At 38.8% G+C, this 23,705-nt stretch overlaps 1 protein-coding gene across 5 annotated transcripts in view; it reads left to right on the top strand.

Annotated features, from left to right (window-relative positions):
* ddx3xa (DEAD-box helicase 3 X-linked a) overlaps positions 1-22,329 on the top strand; it is a 45,689-nt gene extending 23,360 nt beyond the window's left edge. For all 5 annotated transcript variants that reach the window (XM_087992831.1, XM_087992828.1, XM_087992827.1 and 2 more), the window contains 14 exons: positions 5,407-5,527; positions 5,746-5,943; positions 7,466-7,565; positions 7,754-7,889; positions 10,944-11,035; positions 11,125-11,223; positions 11,297-11,457; positions 13,923-14,067; positions 14,875-15,019; positions 15,540-15,721; positions 15,936-16,053; positions 16,519-16,672; positions 19,070-19,182; positions 19,544-22,329. In XM_087992831.1, the coding sequence (XP_087848957.1) occupies positions 5,407-5,527; positions 5,746-5,943; positions 7,466-7,565; positions 7,754-7,889; positions 10,944-11,035; positions 11,125-11,223; positions 11,297-11,457; positions 13,923-14,067; positions 14,875-15,019; positions 15,540-15,721; positions 15,936-16,053; positions 16,519-16,672; positions 19,070-19,182; positions 19,544-19,620 (1,841 nt within the window). In that variant the 3' untranslated portion in view covers positions 19,621-22,329. The remainder of the gene's footprint in view (positions 1-5,406; positions 5,528-5,745; positions 5,944-7,465; positions 7,566-7,753; positions 7,890-10,943; positions 11,036-11,124; positions 11,224-11,296; positions 11,458-13,922; positions 14,068-14,874; positions 15,020-15,539; positions 15,722-15,935; positions 16,054-16,518; positions 16,673-19,069; positions 19,183-19,543) is intronic.
* Positions 22,330-23,705: the final 1,376 nt, after the last annotated feature.

The following is a 23,705-nucleotide window of genomic DNA, read 5'->3' as shown; positions in this document are numbered from 1 at the left end:
GTGCTATGCTTCTAGAAGTTTTGTCCTTTATCTAGGTTATCCTACAATTGTGTTGTCCTGATGGAATTTGTCACCATGACCAGCTGTCCCTAGCAGCCATATGTGGATTTTAAAAAAACACATTTGATTGGGGCAATATGACAAACATAGGACAAGCTAGATAGAACTTGGAGAAGCATGGCACTTAATCATGGACTCCATCACACACAGACCAAGACCTAATATACCGACCACTACAATGAACAACTGGAAGCACAGGAATGGAACTAAATTACAGAAGAAACAGTACAGCAGCACTTCATAGGAGGCTCCAAAGCACTGATTTCACCTAGACAGGATGAAACCTCAGCAAATCAACTTGGGTATGTTCACTACAACTATGGCATATTTCACAGCATTAAATGTTGGCACCAGTATGCAAGATTAGGACAGTGACTGAAGTTTGGAGGAGGATTCTAGACATTAAGTGTACATCCAATTTTCTTTAGCTGAGTAACAATATGTAGAAAATAGGAAGATGAGGGGAGAACAAAAGTGAGGAAATGTAGAAATTTGAGACCGTGCCAAATTGGAAGCTAATGTCCACAGGAAAACACTAGGGTTAGCAGGGCTTGATACAATATTTCAAGTGTCTTTTCATGGACACCTCCAGATTGGGACTAGTTGCAGAATTTGAAGAATGCAAGTAGAAACAAGTATGCATGTGAAGGTTGGTGTGAGAATTGCTTATTTTAATCCTTGACTAATTGTTTACCTTGCAATTTAAAGTAACACACCTTCAGTTTAGTGCCTTATTGTAAAGGCCACCATTTCATCCAACACCTTTTGCATGTGCTCGTAGGCTGTGATCTAACCTTGTATTTTGCTCTGCATTAAATATGGTTACCATTTGTTAATGGTGCTATTATTCAAATTGCTTGTAGGCTGGGGTGCCAGTTCATGAGTAGGCCATTCAGCCTGTTTAACCAGCTCTGCTATTCAATACCTGATCAGATACTCCTATGCCTTTATTCTCTTTATCCTTTTAACCCATTTTGTAAATTTTCTATCAGACTGTACCCCAAGAGAATTTCAAAGATTCACCACCTGAGTCTAAATTCTCCTTGGCTCAGTCCTAAATATAATATATATCCTTAGTTTTAAATGTCCTCCGATTCTAGACTCTGTCAAAGGGAATGTCTTAAATGCATCATTTCTACTTTGAAATTCACAAAATGCTGAAATCAATGAAATCTCAATTCTTTCCAATCTTTAGATTATAGGCCCAGGTTGGCAATTTCTACATGGAGCAGGAACCAATCCAGTGAGCTTTTTTGTTATACTTCCTCTTGCATGAGTCAGGAATATTCCGACCAATTTTTTTTAGAACCCCATGAGGTTTTATCACAGATCTCCAGTGTGGGGCTTAACCTGGGATTTATGATTTAGGAATAGTGGCACAACATGAGGAGTTCCTACCAAGCTCTTACAAATTTATTTAACCAGTTTTCCAATCAGCCTGATCAGATGTCACTACACATCCTGGAGCAGATGGATTTGAATCTGGGTCTCTTGGTCTAGGCATGGCAGCAGTGGTACTGTCCTTAAGAATTCCCACCAAGCTCCTATACAATTGAAGCAAGAACTCTGTACTTTGTCTCACCTGTCTTACTAATACTTGTTACACCTACATTCTGACCTTAATTGTCTTAGTGCTAAGGGCCTCCAAGCCCCATTCAACATCTTGGGCATTTGTCTTAAATTCGTAGGAGGATGAGGGGAACTGCATATTTTAAAGTTTGAAGGAAAAAAATAATCTTAAATCTATTTCTCATTTTCTCATGGGCTGTGGGCATTACTTAAATGGAGGCTAATGTTACCACATGGCTGTAGCACAGAAGTTATGTTGGCCACACTATGCAAAGGCGGTAGATATTGTCTGAAAGGCTTACTGAATCAGATAGTTTGCCACTACTGAGGCCTTGCTATTTCACACTTGCTAATTGAATTTAAGTGCCCCAAAGCAGCCATGGTGCTCTTTCTAATGCTGTACCCAGAGCACTAATCTGCACCTCTGGGATACTTTACTGCTGTGTAACTGTTACTTGGGTCATTATCTCTTTTAGTTCTGGTAAACTGCCATCTGATTTTAAGTTCTAGGATTTTTGATCAAAATCCCACTTTTCTAAATATTATATATATCTAAATTAGCATTTAAAGTTGGCAGCAGTTGACACTAGTTGTGAATGCTGAGCATTTATCTAGACCTTGTTATCAACCAGCTCAAATCCCACAAAACATTGACAGCCTAGACCCAAATTAACTTTCAAAGTAAGTGTTAAGACATTTTTTCCAGATGCAATTCAGTTGATCAAACCATTTGACTTTAAGCAAGATGCACTTTTTAAATCCTAGTATGAAAAGGAAAAATACAATGATTGGCTTAACTATAACTATTGAACTATTTACTAGTCAGAACATCCCCATAACACTTGGCAAAGGCAAATTCTGTCGAATAGTGTCCCCTGCAATTCTAGCAGCAGGAAGAGAACCCATTTTTAGCTGTAACAGAGCTGCCATGTTCAGCTTCAAGACCCCACCACTGCAGGCAGCTAAAAGTAAAACTCCTGGTTCTGTAGGAACTTCACTCCTTCAGGCTGCTTTTGTTGTTTCAACTTTTTAAAGGTTTCTCAAGCTGTTCACTTGAGTCTGTTTTCAGCAGACTTCTTGGCTTGGCTTCTGTCTCAAACTCCCTTAAAAGGACAATATACACTTAAAGCTGTGTATTGTCACAACCTTTTACTGACTGGGATAATTGCTGTGCCAAGTTTATTTATTCTAACTAAAATTCTTTACTGAAATGACCCATCACAACGGAGTAGTTTGAGAATAGAGACAAGAACCTCTACAAAACTTGTCACAAACAAATGGTTGGTATTTCCAACCGAATCATAAATAGACACTATTTGGAGGTGCCAGTGTTGGATTGGGGTGTACAAGTTTTAAAAATAACACTGTCTGATAGTTAAAAGTCACTACACCAGGTTGTAGTCCAACAGGCTTATTTGGAGGCACTGGTGTTTGGAGTATCCTAACCACATGATCAAGGAGCAATGCTGCAAAAGCTAGTGGTTCAAAATAAACCTGTTGGACTACAACCTGGTGTTGTGACTTTTAACTATAAACAGACAGACCTGTAAAAAGAGCTAGGTGATAAAAACTGTTTTTTCTTACCTACAAGGTAATTTTTAGACCAGTGTTTATGGCCTGAAACAAGTGAACACGCTGCTGGAGAAATTCAGTACTTCGGATAGCATTTGTGGAGAGGAAATGGTTAGCATTCCGTTCTGAAGGGCCACTGGAAGCAAAACATTAACTCTGCTTTTCCCCCACAGCTGCTGTCAGACCTGGATTTCATCAATTTATTTTCACTTTGAATTCTTTATTTGCTGAGCTGTTTTATTTCAGTTTGACATGTTCATTTTAGAAATATACTGACTTTCTGCCGTATTATTCGAAAGACAGCCAAAACATTTAAGCTCTATGTACTCGATGGTGTATCTTTGACATTGGGCTTGTATATAAACGTAAGAGCAAAGTCCACTACCAAAGTATGTGGTATAATGTAAATCCACATTAAGTTGTGAAATTAACTCTTTTTTTTTTGCTGACCACTTCTTCTGCAATCTGTATGATAGATACAAATGAGCTTTCACGTACTTCAGAGAATTTCACCATTTGTCACTTAATGTGGAATTACACGACACTGCTTTCAGCGCATGTACTGTGTGAATCTTACTTGGCTTATGATCAACTGATTATCAGATAATGGGTTTTGCTTCTAACTTTTTTGTTTAATGTCTCAACTATTGAAGTTGCTGATGTGACATTACTCAGCAGAATAAAAATCGCCTAAGTTTAGTCAGTGATATTTACCTTTTTTGTTTAACCGTGAGTACAGTTGCCATCTGATGTTGTACACCATGTTACCAGACAAATTAAAGTTAATAAATATTAATCAATCACTGCCTGCTTTCACCCTGATGTCCTGTGATATCTAATGTCACTGTTTTGTTAGCTAAAGTAGAAATACCAGGGTGTTTAAAGTAGCACTGGGAAGTCTTTGTGCACTCTTGTGGTCTAAGATGAAAGATCTGCAAACTAACACTTACATAATATTTTTAAGTGTTTTTTATGCTGAGGTCATGATTAATGGTCACTACTCTAGAGTCCTGTGGTCTGGGCTATAATCCAAAAATGAGATCTCCTTTCCTTTTGAAAGGAACAGGGTGGTTGCTTTCCTTGGGAAGCTGCAAGGAAGTGTCATGGTAGCAAAAGCATGCATGCATCAACCCACTCAGTCCTCTGCACCTTCATAACTATGCTGAAATCAGTAAAATAGTCTGGGGCAAGAACTATGTCACTGGTGATGCTGAATGAGCAGAATTTTACCAAAAACACGAACTGGCTTTGTTTCAAATAGTGTACAAACTCCTGCAGACTTTGCTCATGTATTCAAGATTTAGCAGTAGTGAAAAGCCTGCTTTCTGATTTTTTTGTTTTCCATTCTGGATTTCATCCATGACTGAAATCTAATTCTAAACTGACTACTCGTTGCTGGTAGTCCAGCTACTTATTGCTTAGGGTATTGTGCAAATTCTACACTTTGTCAATTCACACCTAGATTAGGAACTTAGCCTGCTTGAGCACCCTTTTTCAGTAAGTGCATTTTAGCATGTATTCGATCTTTGCATGGATTATATGTATTCTTAGAAATGTTAGATTTCAAATATTTGCACTTGTTTATCTACAGTTGTGCAGAACAAAGCGCTATGATATCTGGCTCTAAACGAACAGTTTTTCATTATATACAATGCTTAAACACTCTTTAAAATCTTGCTCCTGCACATCACTGGCTTCAGCTAACAATCGTTACCTATCCCTTGTTGTCCTTGGTGGTGAATTCAAATAGAATGTTGTACTTGAGTAATTGCTAGTCACTTGGACTACTATAGTTCTGGTCATAAAAATTGTACCTGGCTCAAACGTTGTCAAATTACTGAGTTGATATGAAAAAAGGATGTTTTGTTCTGTAAAGAGACTTTAAGTCCAGAACTGTGTTGTACAAATTGGTATCATTTGTGTGCAGCAGAAAAGCTGGCACCAGAAACTGAACTCTTGAAAGATGAAAAACCTTTAGGCAGCTTGTGTTTTAGAGGTCTTGGATCTAATTTCAATTATTGCTTTTGAGCATCTGAGATAGCATAACCCACCTGCAGATTTGATTGGCCATGTCTATTTTGGGGCTCCATATGCCTGTAATAGGCTTATGTTCTCTCTCACTCAGTGGGAGCTTTCTGCTTCAAAATATTGACACTTTTTTGAAACGCAGCTCAGTAGCATTGATGTCTCTTATTTAAATGACAGGCTTTGGTTATGAGCGAGATGGAGGATGGAGTAACAAGGAAGTTAGAGATCCATACAGCAGTTTTGGATCACGAGCTGATCGGGGTAAATCGAGTTTCTTCAACGATCGTGGAAGGGGAAGGTAGGATGATTCTGATTTGAGATAACCATGTTTTTTTTTGCTAATTTTGAAACTTTTTTTATTTTAGTTATACTCTGAACTCCCTTTTTCCCTCCCACTTGAATATTCTAACTGAAGTGCATAAATCTACTTATAATGCTTCCTGAATTGTGCCAGGTGTCTATATGCCCCTGGGATCAGTGACTTATCTTCTGCTGGACTGTTATTGCTCACATCAGATATGACGATCGTGGCAGAGGAAATGCTAGTGACAGTGCTTATGATCACTTTGGGAGCCGCACTGACCGTGGAGGATTTGGCAGAATGGATCGTGGAGGATTTGGATCTCGTGAAGGTGGAAATAGTCGTTGGGTGGAAGACAAACGGGATGATGATGATTGGTCAAAACAGCTGCCACCAAATGAACGCATGGAGCAGTAAGTTTTGAATTCTTACCCACTCAAAGCAAGTCTTTGAATGTAGATACAATGACCTGAATTTTTTTAGAAATTGGAGGTGCTGTGCTGCAGCAGAATTTGGTGCAGTTACATGATTGGGTGTGCAATCTGGGAAGGGTGAAGCAGTGGGAGCTAATGAATTGTAAACTGGAGACATTTGACCTGCATGAATTGTAAACTAATCTGGTGGTGATAGGTGGTAGGCATTTGAGAGTAGGATAGAGGCTACAGTTTGTTCGGTTGGAGGTGGGGGTTTGAACTTAACACATTCAATTTTTCCAGTTTTGACTTGAAGGAAATTGTGGACCATTAGGACTGGATGTCTGGCTGGCACTTAAATGGCACAGAGGTAGCAGATGAGTCTAAAGTTAGTACTATATTTGTATACATAGAAGCTAATCCAGTCTTTTGGGTGATGTCTGGCCATAGTATGATGGCAAACCAGTTTAAATCTTGGGAAGCTAGAGGTGCAAAGTTTAGAAACCTAACACAGCATCTCCAATTTATCATTAGCTAAGTGTTGAACACATTGAGCAGTGGACAGAAGAATGTGCATGTTTGTGTGTGATTTGGAAGCCTGTAAAGTCTGCAGACCGGGAAGATTGATCTGTTTTTTACATATGACCATGTGAGCATCCTTCAAATATCAACTGGAAACACATTTTTTTCCTGCTTTTGGTACTTGGTGGATTTCAGTCTCATTGCTCTTACCTGACATTTTACGTATTGGTTATACAGAGGAACCTCTATCTGAACAAGACAGGAGGGCACTATTTCGTTCGGATAATTGATTATTCGGTTAATTGATTCAATGCATCTCCTTTTGGGGCTCAGTTTTCTGAAGTTTCCTCTTTCTTCACTCTGCCTGCCTTGCTCCTTCTGTCTCAGGCTTGTTTCTGAGCAGACACCTGTGTAAGGAACCTGCAGCATTGCTGAGGGCCCTACCTCGGGCAGCTGGACTGGAAAGCAACAGTGAGACTGCTGCTGACTTTTGGGGGTGACTCAAAATAGCTCGCACAACTTTTTACTACAAGATTTTTGACAAGTTCTACCTTTGCCCTGTACTGAACAATGAGAGAGATTCACAGGGCAAGTGGGGGCAGGGTTTAGGGTGCACTCTTGTGTCGAACTCCCAGGAAAAGTGAGAGGGGGTGGGGGGGAGAGGGGATGGGTGGCCAGTCATTTGGAGATAGCTGGGCACCTATCGATGTCCAGGACTGTTCTCTGCAGCATTTCATTAAGCAGAGTTCATTTTTAATCATTGTAAACAAAAGGCGCGATCAGTGTTGGAAACATCTTTGAAACGTTTCTATTGGGACCTTGATCTTCGGATAATCTGAAATTCTGATAGAGGTTCCTCTGTACGTTAAACTTAAATTCAGTTATAATGTGAAGTGCTGCAGCAGATATTATTGGTGCAGTTGCGTGTTAACTTTTTATTTTGTTGAGATAAACTTGAAGTATATGTTCAAGTTCTCAGGAAGGCAATTTTCTTGTTTAGGGAGTTGTTTTCTGCAAGTAATACAGGAATCAACTTTGAGAAATATGATGACATTCCTGTTGAAGCAACTGGTGCCAACTCTCCTCCTCACATTGAAACTGTAAGTAGACCAGTCCTCTGCACTTTTTTGCTTCTAAAAAACCAAAAATGAAAGCATCAATTGACGCTAAATTTGACCTAAATGTGTATGTGATGCAATAGTAGCACTTAAGGAAAACCAGCTTAAATGCAGAGGGCAACATTTAATGGCTGGACCAAGTAGTTTTCAACTTGAATTATGCATTTTAGTTCCAGGACGTAAACATGGGAGAAATAATAATGGGCAACATTGAGCTGAGTCGCTATGATCGTCCAACCCCTGTGCAGAAACATGCAATCCCCATCATTATATCGAAGAGGGATTTGATGGCATGTGCTCAAACAGGCAAGTATATGTTTGAAAGTTTAGCACAAGTGGTATTTGTAGCCTGAGCTCCTCCCCCAGTGCTAATTTGGCACATTCTTTGTTCTTATCTACTTTTTTGAATGCTTATGTACTGTCACTTAGGCTTTATGGTCATACTTTTGTGAATATGTAAACTAATTCTTGTGCTGTTTTAAAATTGAATACTCTTCGACAATTGGTTAGAGCCTTTGACTAAATTTTCAAATCTTCTATCTGAGGAAGAGTATGAGACGCTTCCTGAAAACTAGTTGCAATCCCACAAGCTGCCATTGAGTTTAAATTGGATTAATAACTCTGAAATTGTAAGCTAGTCTTGGTGACTTTTGACACCACTTTGTCAACCAGATGGGTTTTTACAAATCTCCCTTTTTAGGATGTGGTTGGGGGAGTATGAAGAGGGGAAATTTTGACTTTACATAGTCACACCTATGTGAAACCAGACCCACCATAATCTTTTGTACATCTATTATCCATTATCAAACTTGTATAGTTGGTTGATACTGAAGTTAAGTTTTGAACAGTTTTTTTGGAGTTTTTTTGTCTGTCATCAGGGCAACTTGCAAGAAAAATCAATTACAGAAAGTAAAACCTAGTGAGGAGGTTGGTGGTTTGTTGGTAGAAATGTTGTCTTGGTGAATACACTAATTCTTGACAGTTAACTGCCAGACTTAGTTTTAAACTAGGCAGTTTGACTTTTCTCCATCTTCCCAAAAGATGCAGTGCATGTACTTGTTAATGTGTTACAACACGGAGTTTGAATCACTGTTAATTAAAACCAAACACCCATAAAAGCTTGCCTGTCCTTCTAACCTCTGAAGTTAGTGAAAGAGAACTCCTAGTTTCCACTATTTAAAGAAAAGTAATTTTTTTTCCTAATTCTAATTGTGAACACTAAACAATCTGAACACTTTTTTTTTCTTTACTACCTCAACTCTATAAAAACGCTGCTCCCGTAACAATTAAACATTACATTAACTTAATCTCAAGTCCGCACTGTTGGTCTTCTCCACTGCCTTAGGTTTTCCATCTGCTGGTCTCCCTGGGTCGTCATTTGTCTTTTTACTGTTTTTTTTTAAACTGGGAAATGTCTCTATTGATAGTGCCGCCTTATTTCTTCGAGAGCAAAATGTTAGATGGACAGTTAGCCCTCAGGCTCCATGGCAGTTGCGCGCTCAATTCTCAAAATGCCCAGATTTTATACCCCTTAATGTCATACCCTGTAATTGGTCTGATGTTGTCAATATAATAAATTCATGGGTTTTAGTATCCTGGGTGTTGTTTAAATTATTTGGTTAAATTTGAATTGTCAAAACAGCAACCAAAGCTCCGTATTCATTTAACAGTCACTTGTTATGTGTATGTCTTTTGGAACATCCAGTCTTAGTTCTGTTTAGCTGCTGTGGCTGAACTTCAAAATTCAGTAAACGCTTTCTATCATAAGGTGAGCATTCGTTCATTTAACTTAACATGAGTCTGCGAAGTACACTGGCTCCTGTTCTTTTTTGGAGCTTCCAAAATGCACATCTCATTGCAAGCTTTGACGTTCCTAAATTGGTGAGCTATGTAATTTTTCTCTCCGGATTCTTCAGCAAATGTCCAGTTGTGAATCTGAGCTAAGCTGAATTTTGCAAGCGCAGGATATTGGATACAGTCAGTGTCTTTATTGTAAGCAGCTGAAGAGATCTGTTTATTGTGATCACCAGTCTTTGGGATATACAGTCTGTAAACCTGGCATCTCACTGGCCTTGATATCTCCTTACTCATTTGTCAAGATAGCCAGAATGTTTTTGTTTTTTTTTTTGGCTTGATGGTGGCGCTCTGTTGGTATCAAACACATCTATATCACAAGTTTTACTTTTACTGTCACTCAAACATTGGAGATGCCTTGCCTTGTCTTTCCTGGATTGAGTGGTTATTCTTAGCTTCCAGCTTTAGGTCTTCTGAATTTTTACAATATGCATCAGAAATGATCTAACTGAGGTATGTGGGCCAAAAGGGGCAGCGTGGTCGCTCACTGGTTAGCGCCGCTACATCACAGCGCCAGGGATCCGGGTTTGATTCTGTCTCTGTTTTGGTGTTTGTACACTCTCCCTGTGTCTGCATGGATTTCCTCTGGGTGCTCTGGTTTCCTCTCACCATTCCAAAAGATGTACAGGTCATCTGAATTGGCCATGCTAAATTGTCCAGTGCTCGGTGTATTAGTCAGGGTAAATGTAGAGAAATGAGTTTGGGTTGCTCTTCAGCGGGTCAGTGTGGACTTGTTGGGCCAAAGGGCCTGTTTCCACATTGTGTGCATCAGTCTTGGATTAAATTCCCTACAATCAATGAGTGTATCCTTGTTTGCAGCAGGAAAATACTGTACGCAACCAGCCTGTGCTTGGAAAATCTGCAACAGTGACACTGCAGTTAGACAATGTTTGTTTGAGGATGTTCCATTTAAAATTACTGACAACTGATTCTAGGATTGTCATTCATGCTGTTATGTTACATCTTGAAGCAAGAATCACTAATCCACAGATCTGTTTGCTGATGAACACATCTGTTTAAACTTCCCAAACTAAAGCTGTTCACTGGTTTGGCATTGCCTTGAGAAAAAGTTCACTGCTTGATTTTAAGGTTTAAATGCTGCTTTCCGAACTGTCAATTGATGCATTCTCTACCAGTCAGTTTGGATGAAAAATGTATCTTGAATTACACTTTTTGACTAAAGTCCTCTTGTAATTTACTGTTCTCTTATTTAGCTTATTGTTGACAAATTTGGATACACTGCTGATTCCTTAACTTTTCACTATTTCAGTTTAGACATCAGCACAGCTCCATTTGTTGCAACTTGTGAATTAGTGCATCCCCATTTGTTACTTCTGACTCCTGTTGGTCACGGAGAGGAAATTGGTTATTCAGCTTTAATGTGGGCATTTCTGTCCAGGTTTATTTGCAGAATGACAGATCAGTGTAGGTAGGGGGGTATAAGATTAGTATCATTTTTCTGCATACAAAATAATTAGACTTGTTAATTACTTGTTATCCCTTTAGGCTCTGGAAAAACTGCAGCATTTTTGCTTCCTATTCTTAGCCAAATCTATGCAGAAGGTCCTGGTGAAGCTTTAAAGAATGCAAAAGCTCAAGTAAGGACGCTTAATTTTTCTTGCAAATTCAGCCATTCTTCCTTTTCAACACTGAAATGGTCTAATGTTGAATTTTGATTATTCCACAGGATTCCTCTAAATATGGTCGCCGTAAGCAATATCCAATTGCTTTGGTTCTAGCTCCTACCAGAGAACTTGCAGTACAGATCTATGATGAATCCAGAAAGGTAAGGTTTGAAAAATAACTGGTGTTTTAATATTTAATGAAAAATGGTTTTACATGTTAAACTTTATTTGCAGTTTGCATATCGTTCTAAAGTTCGACCATCTGTAGTTTATGGAGGAGCTGACATTGGACAACAGATCAGAGACTTGGAGCGTGGATGTCACCTGCTTGTTGCCACTCCTGGCCGTTTAGTTGATATGATCGAGAGAGGAAAGGTTGGATTAGACTATTGCAAGTATGTTAAGTCTTCTATCTAATGGCATGTGCTTCTAGTCTAATTTGAATGAATTTAATACTGATTTGGACTTGATTTCAAGAAGTGATTTATACAAGTAGTTCTTCTGTAATGCAATGGTTGCATTCTTGTGCAACCCTGCATTGTAGAAAATTGAAGTGTTAGAAACAGCACCCCCAATTGTTAGTGAATTTGTGTTAACAAAACACATTATAGCTGAACAAGCTGTATTCCTTTATTCCCTACAGTGTCATTAAAAAGTTGAGTACCTACTAGACACTTTTTTATGTTGACTTGTTATTGTATGCTGATCATGTTCTGCTCAGTGCTTTTTTTTAAATCAAAACAGTCAAGCCTTCAATTCTGACTGCCAGTTCTCTCACTAGCAGTGCACAGGCTGTCTAATTTTAAGTCCGTTTTTGTTTTTATGGTTTCAGTGGTGTAGTGGTGTGATGTAAACATTGCATAATCTATAGCCTGATAGCTTAATTGCAACCTGTTTTTTCCACTGACTGTCCCCTATGTTGGAAAATGTGTACAAACTACTTAAGGCCACCAGTTTTTAGTTGATTTTTCATAGCTACTTTATCTTCTGGCACTCTTATCCTTCCCTTGCTGTTGAAGGAGGCAACTTAATGTGATAGCACCTAGTTTTGCACCTATTCTCCGGCTCCAGAAACATCATGAACTTTGCAAACAAAACATTCTTCCCTTTTTTGTCACAGTTTCAATCTGTCTAGCAGCTAAAATCCCTCCTAACACTTGAGGTCCTTTGACTAGCTCCTACTTGTTTTTAACGTGCCATCCTTGTACATGACCCTACCATGTCAGTACAGTTGAACAGGGCCTGTATTTCACACTGACTTGTCTTGACCCAAAATACTTGTTCATGTTTCCTGAACATCCCCTGTGCTGATACCATTGTTACATCACCCCTCCTAGCATCCTGTCCTTTAAATTATGTACCTTTCGTTATTCAGATTGTAATCTCTCATTCTGCATCCTGAGGCTATCAGTGTAAATATAAATTTTAATCTGTTTCATCTGTATTATTTCAAAGTCTATGTATCATTTCTCATGTCTATCTTTTTTGTCTTTATCTTTTTTAACCATTTCCCAACTTGATTCCAGGCCCCAACTATTTATTTTAAAACTACTTCCCAAGTATGAGGTTTTGAAGTTGCTAGAGCACTGGCCCCAGTACTGTTCAGGTGGAGATTGTCCCACTGGCAAGACCCCTGCTTTTCCCAGTAAAGTGATGATGTCCCACAAACTGGAATTCATGTTCTAACACTGTCTTAGAGCCACACACTTGTTTCTCTAATCTTTTGCCCTGTACCAGTCCATGCATGGTTTCTGGTATTCGTTTGACTTTTTAAATTCAGTGCCTGCTCCTCACTACTACAGAAGTGTAGTCCTGTATTGCTTGCCTTGCCGTTGTCATCAGTATATACTTTGCAATAACTGAATTCCACCTGCACTCCTGTCTTCTCTTTCCTCCCTCTCCCACCCAAGTATTTACAATCAACACTCCACTCCCATCCTGAGGCTTGACCACCAGCTGGTACAAGATGTGAGTAAGCTTGTCCCATCCTGATGTTGACATCTGCAGTTCAGGCTCTAGCTTGACTGAATTGAAGTACCTTGAATTGCATTAATTTGCAGACATGCTTGACTTGTATCACACTTATGCTGGAAATCCCACATGCTGTACATGTCATTTGAAATCTTCCCTGCTGTACTTCAATATTTGTTTAATTACTTGTGGTTTTTTTCTGTATTTTGTTAACATTAAGTGTCTGTACTAATTAAAACCAGTTCAGTAGAATTGAGCAAAACACCTGTATAGATTAATGATCAGCAACCTTCCCCTGTAGAAAATTAAACCAATTCAAAGATTGGTTCCAACCTGTGGAAGGTGGTTTTGAAGCTGGATCTTGTAGTCCAGAGGAAGGGGTCCTCACTGCACTGAGCCCTTGAATACCTCTAAATGCTAAATTAATTTAGTCCCACATCCAGAAAAGAATCCAGCTAATCTGTATACTTTGTAACTAATTTTGGCTGATCTGAGAGCTTGTGTGTATGTATGATTTTAATCCTGGATAAGAGCTTAAACCATAAGCTACCATCTTATAAAAGAATGAGTAGGTTTCCCTTTCCCAACTCTATATTCTTTGTAGTATATGGAAACTGCTAACCAACTGAGTTTGCAAGTGAAGAATTAACAATGTTAATTAGCTAGTTCCTGGATGCTATTCAGATGCCTGCCTCAAATGTATGTATTTTAGTATTCCCTTTCTTGAAAGAGTTTGTAACCAGGTCAGACTAGCTTTTTTGATCAAGTCACTTGTCGGATCAGTTTGTGAAGGGAGCACATGGAGTGTTATACAGCATAGCTTTCTGGATTTGAACTTCTGTTGTTTTCAGTATTTGCTTCATTCTTCAACTGAATATTTGTCTGATAGGTATTTAGTATTGGATGAGGCTGACAGGATGCTTGACATGGGATTTGAACCACAGATTCGCCGTATTGTTGAGCAGGATGCAATGCCACCAAAAGACGTGAGGCAGACTCTGATGTTCAGTGCAACGTTTCCAAAAGAGATACAGGTTAGTGATTGGTGGTCTCAGCAATACAGTTGCTCAGTTTGGAGTGAGCACAAATGTCTGCATTTCATTTTTCCAAAGCAGGACTGGGATGTTGGGCTGACAGTTGCTGTGACCTTAAGGCCCCTCCTTGAATTGTCGTCTTCAGGACAGCAAGAGACTTCTATCATTCTGACTAAAATCACTAAAACGTTTTTACCAAATTACTTCTCACTTCAAGGGTCAGCTGAAATTTCTTTAAAAAGATAGCTAGGAAATACCTGTACAGTACTACACCAGACATATATGAATTTAAGACCTAAGTTCAGTTTCCATCTTTCTCCAACATGTAAATCTCATTGTGGCTTAATTTTGCAAGGCAGGCCAAAGAAAGATGTCATATCCCTAAATAAGATATGTAGAGCCTGTGAACTTCTACTGTGAAAGATCACCTGATTGCACTGTTCCAATGCCTTTCCCAAACTTTTAAGCTTCCTACCTATGTTCAATTTTCTGTGGAAGTTGACCGTTTTCATTGCTGCTTTTCAGTGTTCAAGTCTCGCCCTTTGTAGTTAATTGTGGGATGTTGTGCATTATGCAGTCAGTACAATAATTTGCTTACTGCTCAAAAATGAATTGTTTACATTGTGCTTGAAATGGCAATTGTTAATGACTTGATGCACTTAAATTTTAGGCAACAATTTGGACAGACTTTTGGACTTAAATTTTTTTTGCAATATTTGTGGAGAAATGTCAAGACTTGTCATTTTCATTTTTTATTATAATTGCCCAGTGTTTGACTACATTTTTCTCATGAAAATTTATCTGTAGATACTTGCTCGTGACTTTCTTGATGAATATATATTCTTGGCAGTTGGTCGTGTGGGTTCCACCTCTGAAAACATAACTCAGAAAGTGGTATGGGTGGAGGAACAGGACAAGCGATCATTCCTTTTGGACCTCTTGAATGCCACAGGTAAAAGTAATTTAACAGGCTTTTATTTTAAGTCAAATATATTTTAAGTGGATCCCTGCATGATTTTATTTCCCTCCATGCTGAGTTGCATATGGCTAAGGTTAAGCCTTAAAAGAATGTTTCCCTACGCTTCAGCTAATTTTCTGAATACTGTCTTATATTGAGGATATGAAACTTCTGAGCAACATCTGTTCATACTGTTTTAGATGGACAGTAATTTAAAAATAGTTCCATGGCCATTGTTATCCAAAAGGGAAATTGAATAACTGTTTTACTGTCAGCACTTCAGGATGTTCAAGAGTGGTTTCTGTTCTAAATAGCTGCATATTGAAATTTTGCAAAAATGAGAGACAATTGGTGCAGCAGCTTGCAGTCAAATTAGACATTGTGTTTCTGCTTTGGATGCAACTGATTTCCTATCTCTGGCACAAGCAGGCACAATTTGTTTTCAAACAAGGAATGCTTTCCTCTTTCTTTATATCCAACTAATTAGTTTTTGCTTTCCTTATTTTTTTTTAAGGCAAAGATTCCCTTACACTGGTCTTTGTGGAGACTAAGAAAGGTGCTGATTCATTGGAGGATTTTCTTTATCGTGAGGGTTATGCTTGTACAAGTATCCATGGTGACCGTTCTCAGAGAGATAGAGAAGAGGCTCTGCATCAGTTTCGCTCTGGAAGATGCCCCATCCTGGTTGCCACTGCGGTACTTTCCAAAATTAATTTTTGAGCAATATTGAACAAGTATAGCCTGGGTATAAACAAGCAATTGTGCATGTTTTTGAGATTTTTAAATTCCTATTTAAAGACTTTCCAGTTTATACTCTAACCAGCTGTATGTTTGTTTCATTCAGACAAACTAAATTGTCAGTGTAAATTACTGTTTTTTTATTAGTTAAAATGTGACTTCTAATCCACAGGTTGCAGCCCGTGGGCTTGACATTTCTAATGTCAAACATGTTATCAATTTTGATCTACCAAGTGATATCGAGGAGTATGTGCATCGCATTGGACGAACTGGTAGAGTTGGCAACCTTGGTATGTTTCATCAGCTGAAGTAGTTACCACACCTTTTTTTGTATAAAAGAGATTATACAGCAGACTTTGTCTTAACAAGCACCCTTATGAAATGGCACTCCAAACTGGCAGCAACTATATATCTAAAATGCCAAGTTTACTGTGATGTCAAAGTAGTCAGTTGAGGATAAGTGAGAAGTCTCACTGCTACTAAGTTTAGAAAAAGTTGCATTATTATTAAGTGACTCATGCTGGAAAATAGAAAGTGTATACCTTCTGCGTTACATTTCTATTGCTTCTACATATGAGGATCTCTTAGCTGGAATATTTGATCAGCTGGCACACTACTTTTTGTAAATGCCAGATAATTTTACTGTACTTGTTTTTGTTTAAACATAGTGGGTATGCCAGTAATGCTCCAGTAGCCTTAATGAAATGCAGTGTTTGTTTGGGTGATTATAGTTTGGTTGCTTTTGTCCTTTTTAGGTCTTGCCACCTCGTTCTTTAATGAGAAGAACAGCAATATTACTAAAGATCTTCTGGATCTGCTTGTGGAAGCTAAGCAAGAAGTACCATCCTGGCTAGAAAACCTGGCATATGAGCAACAGCATAGAAGCTCTGGTCGTGGACGATCAAAGAGGTAAATATGCAGATAAACCCTGAGTATGCATGCCCTCACTCCCGCTCTCGCACCCCCCCCCCCCCCCCCCCCCCCATATGCTTTGAAATAACAAATTATTTTATGCCTGATGAGATCAAGATTAGGCATTCATTAACATACAGTAGTAGCTTTTATGAATCCAGTAAAGATTTTTGGAGCAACTCCTTCCTAATAGGGTTGAGAAATCTCTACCTGGAGGGATGCAATCAGAGCTTTGACTGTAACAATGCATAGAACTAGACTGTGAAATGGCTTTTTTAAACTATATTTGAGATTTTCATTTTACTATATGTTCTGTAATTCTAACCTTATGTTGACTGCTACTGTGCTGCTCTTATTTTGGTTTTGTGGGTATTCAATATCTTGGTAATTTCCAAGAGTTTGTGATGCAAATGCATTAGTCTGCAGTGTTTGAAAATGTAAACAAAGGACAAACTTAGAAATATTTGGGTTCTAAATGAGTGTTACAAGTAGTTGTAGTAACCACCACAAGTGTATTTTTCCTTAAAGGTATGCAAACTTTTAATGAGAAAGGAATAGAAAATATGACTTTGGATAAAGTAGGGTCCGAGTAAGTTTGTGTGGACTCTAAGTAAAGAAATTGAGCAGTATCTTTTGTGCTGTAAAATTCTGCAACTGATTTTTTTTCATCTGAAACGGCTCTCTTCTTGCTGAAACTTTACCGCAAACAATGGAAGCTAGTTTGTCTTTCGACCATGGCTATATGTGCTTTCTAAATTTGCTGCATAATATTTTAACAAGAATCATTGTAATTTAATGTCCTGTTTTCTTTAATCCACTTTAGAGAAGCATAATTTTAAGTCTATTTAATTTATTTGCTGACTTGAGTACAGCGGGATCTTGATTGGCTGAGGGTTGGCAGATGGACTTTAATTTAGGTAAATGAGATGCTGCATTTTGCAAAGGCAAATTAGAACAGGGCTTATACACTTAATGGGGAGGTCCTATGGCGTATTGCTGAACAGACCTTGAAATGCAGATTCATTATTCCTTAAGTGGAGTCACAGGTAATAGGATAGTGATGAAAGTGTTTGGTATGCTTGCCTTTATTGGCCAGTGAATGTGTAGGAGCTAGGACATATTGAGGCTGTACAGGTCATTGGTTAGGCCACTTTGGAATACTATGAGCAGTTCTGGTCATTGAAAGGGCTCAGAAGATTTTACAAGACTGTTGTCAAGGTTGGCGGGTTTGAGCTACAAGGAAAGGCCAGATAGGCTGGGGCTATCCTCCCTGGAGTGTGTGAGGCTGTAGGGTGAGATTTGTAAAATCATGGGCATGAATAGGGTAAATAGACAAGTCTTTGCCCTGTGGTGGGGGAGTCTGAAACTGGAGGGCATAGGTTTTAGGGTGGGGGGAGGTTAAAAGGGACTTAAAGGGCAATTTTTTTCATGCAAGGTGGTGTGTATGGAATGAGCTGTCTGAGGAAGATAAAGGAATCTGCTACAATTACAACATTTTACTAAGCATCTGGATGGGTATATGGATAGGAAGGATCTACAGGGACATGGGACTAGATTAAATAAAGATATTTGGTCAGCATTCACAAGTTGGACTGAAGGGGTTGTGCTGTGACTGACTTAAAATAACTAACCACCTTAGAGGAACATTTGGAGATCTGATTTGGAAAGTTACACTATCTTAATTGGCAGTATTTTGCAACTTAACCAAGAGACAAAGTGGTGAACAAGTTCTAGCTAAGTTCACTTCAAAACATTGCTAATTCGCTGCAGTACTGCACATTTAAAACAATTTAAATAGAGCATATAGAATGATTAGATTTGTGGTTGCATTTGCATTCTTAATATTGGTGACTTCAATAAATGGGGATTATTTGTGATGCAGGTTCCTTTTAATGTAGTAATTTGATTTCTAAACATTTAAATGTTCATTCTCTAAAGAATGAACATTTAACAGTTGTGAAATTTCTGGTCAGTTACTTAGTTGATATAGAATTGCTTATTTTGGCCTTTGCTATAATTATGCAGCATGTAATTATTTGGGTGAATGGTCCAAGTTCTTTTGATAGCTAGATAGCAATTTTATGCTAGAATTCATTAATTCATGTTCTAATGACTTCAGTACTGACACTGGCATTCTCTCTCATTTGAAGACTAGCTAAATTCTGGAGGTCAGAATGGCTGTCACTAAACACTCAGAAGCAGTTGCCCCTTCCAGATGGCCTACTTCATTGCTCACTTATTTGCAGCTTGTTAATTTTTCTGCTTCTGGTCCCATATCTTAGTTGTGTACTTGTATTTGTACATTCAAGTTGAGGTAGTGGATTTGGGATGCTAGAGCTGCATGCAGCAAGTTCACAATTTCTAGTTCAAAGTATTATGAATTTTGCATTTCAGTCGGTTTGGAGCAGGATTTGGAGCCCGAGATTACAGGCAGACCAGCAGCAGCAGCTTCAATACTCGTGGGAACCGCAGCACTGGCCACAGTGGACCTAGAGGGTATGGAGGAGGTAAGATGTTAACCTGCTGAGTACTTGAGATTTCTTGGGTAAATTTTTACTTTTTGTCTGAAGTTAAAATGCTTCACATGGAGGAAAAAATGCACAGCCTATTTTCCAAGTAGCTAGTAATGCATCATTTTCCAATTCATAGGAGAATTTAATTAGCAGAATCTAATATCCAGTTGAGTTGCTGTCCAGAATTTCTTTTCATGCCACAGACTGTTGCAAATTGAACTTTTAGATTCTTGAATGTGGGTGTCCCTGGCTGGCCAGGATTTGTCAGATTCTAGTTGCCCTTGAAGGTGGTGGTGAGCAAATTTAAATTGAATTTGTCATTTGAAGCTTCTAATAAAGTGCATTTGTTTTCCAGGTGGTTATGGAAGTTATTACAATGCTGATGGATATGGTGGAGCTTACAACTCCCAGGTGGATTGGTGGGGAAACTGAAGAATATATTGCAGTGGATGCCACCTTGCCAAACAAGCTAAATGGAAACCACATGTAACTGAGCCAGACTATACCTTGTGTAGCTTCAAGAACTCACAGTACATTACCAGCTGTGATTCTCTGGATTTTTAAAGGGAGCTCAAATGCAAAGAGAAAGCAGTAGCAGAGGAACACAAACCCTAGACCATGAAGAAAATGTGGCCATAAACAGCACTAGAATATTGGCTATAGATGTTTAAACTGTGTGCTGTATTTAAGTTGATTTCTCTGTAACTGAGGATCATTTGTATGTTAATGTACTGTGCCTTTATAGAGGAACTTTTATTTTTGATGTCCTACTGGTTCATTGGGCCTGAGTTCTCACAATCATTCTCTAGCACAATCTGAGAGAGACTTGGGCAAAACAAACCTTGGCAGAAGCAGGGTGAAATGGCTTTATCAGGAGTCATTTACCCAGTTGCACTTAACAATGTTACAAGGCTGAAAATAAACAGCAACCTCCATTACGGCCTTGACATGCGTGACCTGTAAAGACAACTTGGGGCATTTGCAGCATTCTGATCCCTACTGTGGGAAACCGATGTTGCTCACTCTATCCTGGATAGATATCTGTTGGGGACATGGTAGTTTTACAAGCCATTCCAACAATGTGTACAGTGTCAAGTTCTAATACACTGCTGTTTCAGATTACTACACCTAAGCAAATGCAAAAGTTGAGAGAACTTGACATCTACTAACTTGACAACATTAAAGGCAGCTAGTTAACTAATTCAGGCTTGCCTGGAGTGGGCAGAAAGTAGCTAGGAATGTATTTTTTTAGGGGAGTTTGAAAACTTGAAACTTTTTAGGTGTGGATGAAAATCCCATCCATTAGAAATCTAAATGCCTGCCGTATCTAAAAGGAAATTGAAATTTCAGAATGGCTAAATGGACCACTGCACCGAGCGACTGTACAGACGGACTCGGCTGATTTTTGGTCTGATACGCATGCTAGTGTTGTTTTTTGGTCAAGGGGAACGAACAGAAAGATCTCTGCAGCAGGCTTCTTTACTGAAAAAAATTACATTTGTGTATATTCAAGCTGCGTTACAAAGTTCAGAAAAGCCGCATTTAACTGTTTACTGTAGATTCTGTAAAGTTGCTCCACTAGGGTCTGAAGTTTTGATGCTTGGAGATCACAGAGAATGGAAATGTACACATTACTGCACAAGGTGCCAACGCTGGTAATCGATTGCATATCCACTACGTAATAGTAGTTTGGGTTTCCTTTTGCACTGTCCATTATGTGGACAAATTGTCAGTTTATTCCGCTAAATCTGGCCAAAGAAGTTTCCCACCTCTTTTAAATGTAGGGCTGTATAATGCTGCAGTCAGGTGAGTTGACCTCAAACTGCCAAGATAGGGTAGGTTTTTCCTTGGCTTAAATGGCCAGACTGCCAGTATAAAAACTACTGGAAATCTTAGTCGGCGGAGAACGAACTGAAAAGTAGCAAAAGAACTTATCACGTGCAATACATCTGAAGTGTGTTGTGCCTTCTTGTACTGAAATTCTCATCAATGGAAAGTAGATGCACTGACAGTATTGAGCTAATCTCTTGTGATGAATGGTGCTATACAGGTAGGTTTAGGCCCTTATACATTGTGCCCATCAGGTTTTATATAAGAGATCTAAATACCTTTAACAAATTTATTTTAATGCACATTCAGAAAGAATATTTTATATACAGATGTCTTGTCTTGCATGCATTTTCTTGAACCTCCAAGTCTTTTTTTTGCAGTGATTGTCAAACGCAGCTTAGTTAGAAGGGGAGGGGGTGGGAAAGTGGCTAGATACCAAACCAGGACTATTTTGGGACCATGGGGGTCTAACAGTTGGGAATTAACTATTTGCACACAACAAATCTAGGTATTTTTGCTGCTAGTTTTGTGTAATATTTATTCATTTGACAAATATTTAATTTTTGTGTTTTTGTTTTGTAAGCCTAAAGTGATTCTTTGAAAGTTCATAGAAAACCCGAAAAAGTAACTTGACCAAAAGACAGTCCAAAAACACTGGCACTTGAATGTTGAATGTCAACGTATGCGTGAATATATATACATATATTTCGGGGTAGCGTGAGCTCTTATTGTTAAGGTCATATTGGACCCAGAGTCAGAAACTGAACCACAACCCACCGTCGGCCTTGATTGCCGCTAATTCCCATTGTCCTATCAAATTCATTCATGTGGGTAATTTGATCAAAACTGAAATAAAATATGCCAAGGTTTGGACAGAGTTTCTTAAAATTCTAGAGGAAAATGTTTAGAAAATGGCAAAATGTTGAGGTACTCCAATTTGTTTTTTTATGTTTAGTGAATGTCTGGCAAAGAGCAAATTTAATACATGTGGTTATCAATTTATTGTTGCATTTAGTTGCATTTGTGTATTAAGTGACTTGGGTATTCAACTTGACACTTCTAAGCAAGTGGTAGTTTTTAGACCTAACATTCTCAAATTATAGAAATGCTCTTCATGCTGTAACTTCCAACAAAACTATTGCAGTGCATGAATGTCCAGTCCTTGCTCAGTGCATTGAATACCTTTTAGTCACTGTAGATCTAGAATTTGCTTTCTATAATAGTTTAGATGCTATGCTCTACATTGCACGAGAAGACTCCGCTGTGCATTACTTGTATGATTTTATCAATAAAAGGTTTGAGCTGCATCAACTAATGGTTTCTTTTGTTGACTTGTGAAAATGGAGAAAATTCAAGTCCCAACCTTTCTTTTAAACATGAGCCTAAAAAATCAAGCAATGTTGCAAGTCCATTAAGATTTGAAATGTCATCTAGTCTTTAGATCATCCACTAATTTTGCAATTGTCACTTTGCACTGGAAGCTCTCTCACTTAATGCCACATGACCAGTACAGTGCGTGACTTTTTGACAGATTAACCTCCAAAGGAGCAGCATTTTTTCAAATGTGTCCAAGCTTGCCCCTCTTGTTTCAGTTTCCATGGCACTAAGCACTGAACTACTTTTTGGCCAATGCTTTTCCTTTTAACCGCTATAACTGTTTGCTGTTGGGACATTGTAGCCAATTGCTGGCTGTGAATAGATCTCAAAATTGAAATTGGAAATAACCTGTTTACTGTGCTCTGCACAAATCTGTATATGGATAATTTTAAGTTTTGTTTAAACCTGTATACACTATTGGTCTTCTGCCTTAAATCCAACATGTTCAAGGCCTTATGATCCGGTGTGAAGTTTAGTTACAGTTGGGTAAGCATGGTTTTTCATCTAAACCAATAACAATGTGGTGGCAGGAGTGCATTGAGATTCTGCATTTTTAAGCCTTAATATACCTGCTGTTGGCCCATATCCCTTAATACCTTTGCTTAACATTTGTTTCTCAGCCTTTTAAAGGCTCTAATTCTTTCGGATTGGAGGATTTGACTTGTAGGGAGAGGCTGTGAATAGGCTGGGCATTTTTACCCTGGAGTGTTGGAGGCTGAGGGGTAACTTGATATTAAAACTGCTGGGGGTGTGGACATGGTGAATAGCCAAGTTTTCTTTCCTGGGGTGGGAGTAAAAGTAGAGGGGATAGGTTTAAGGTGAGGAGGGAAAGATTTAAAAGGGGCCAGAGGCAATTTTTCACACCGTGTGCAATGAACTGTCTTGAGGTGGAGGAATCTGGCACAATGTTGGCAAATGAGCCTAGGTCAGATCTGGGATGTCTGGCCAGCATGTTCAAGTTGGACAGAAGGGTTTGTTTCTGTGCTCTGTGACTAGAAGCTTTAACACTAGAAGATTTCCTTGCTCACATGACTAGCAATGGCCAGAACATAGCAAGGTCATATAGTCTGCAGTGATAAATCTTCAAGTCAATTGCCTCCTCCTCTCTTCTTCCCCCCCCCCCCCCCCCCCCATATGCACGTGCGCACACAAAATATGGATGTTTTTGAAGTTCCTGCAGAGCAGAGTTTGTTTGGTCCAGTTAACTCCTAGTACTTTTGTTTCTTCATGGAATGTGGATGTTGCTGATTTTACATCAACACTTCTTTTTTTTTTGCCCATTCCACCACCTGGTGGTAAGCTGCCATCTT

Source organism: Chiloscyllium plagiosum, unplaced genomic scaffold (assembly GCF_037043375.1).
Source record: "Chiloscyllium plagiosum isolate Xiang-an unplaced genomic scaffold, Cpla_swu_hap1 HiC_scaffold_12, whole genome shotgun sequence".
In the NCBI taxonomy this organism is placed as follows: domain Eukaryota; kingdom Metazoa; phylum Chordata; class Chondrichthyes; order Orectolobiformes; family Hemiscylliidae; genus Chiloscyllium; species Chiloscyllium plagiosum.
The sequence above is the reverse complement of the archived record's forward strand: the minus strand, read 5'-3'. Positions and strand labels throughout refer to the sequence as shown.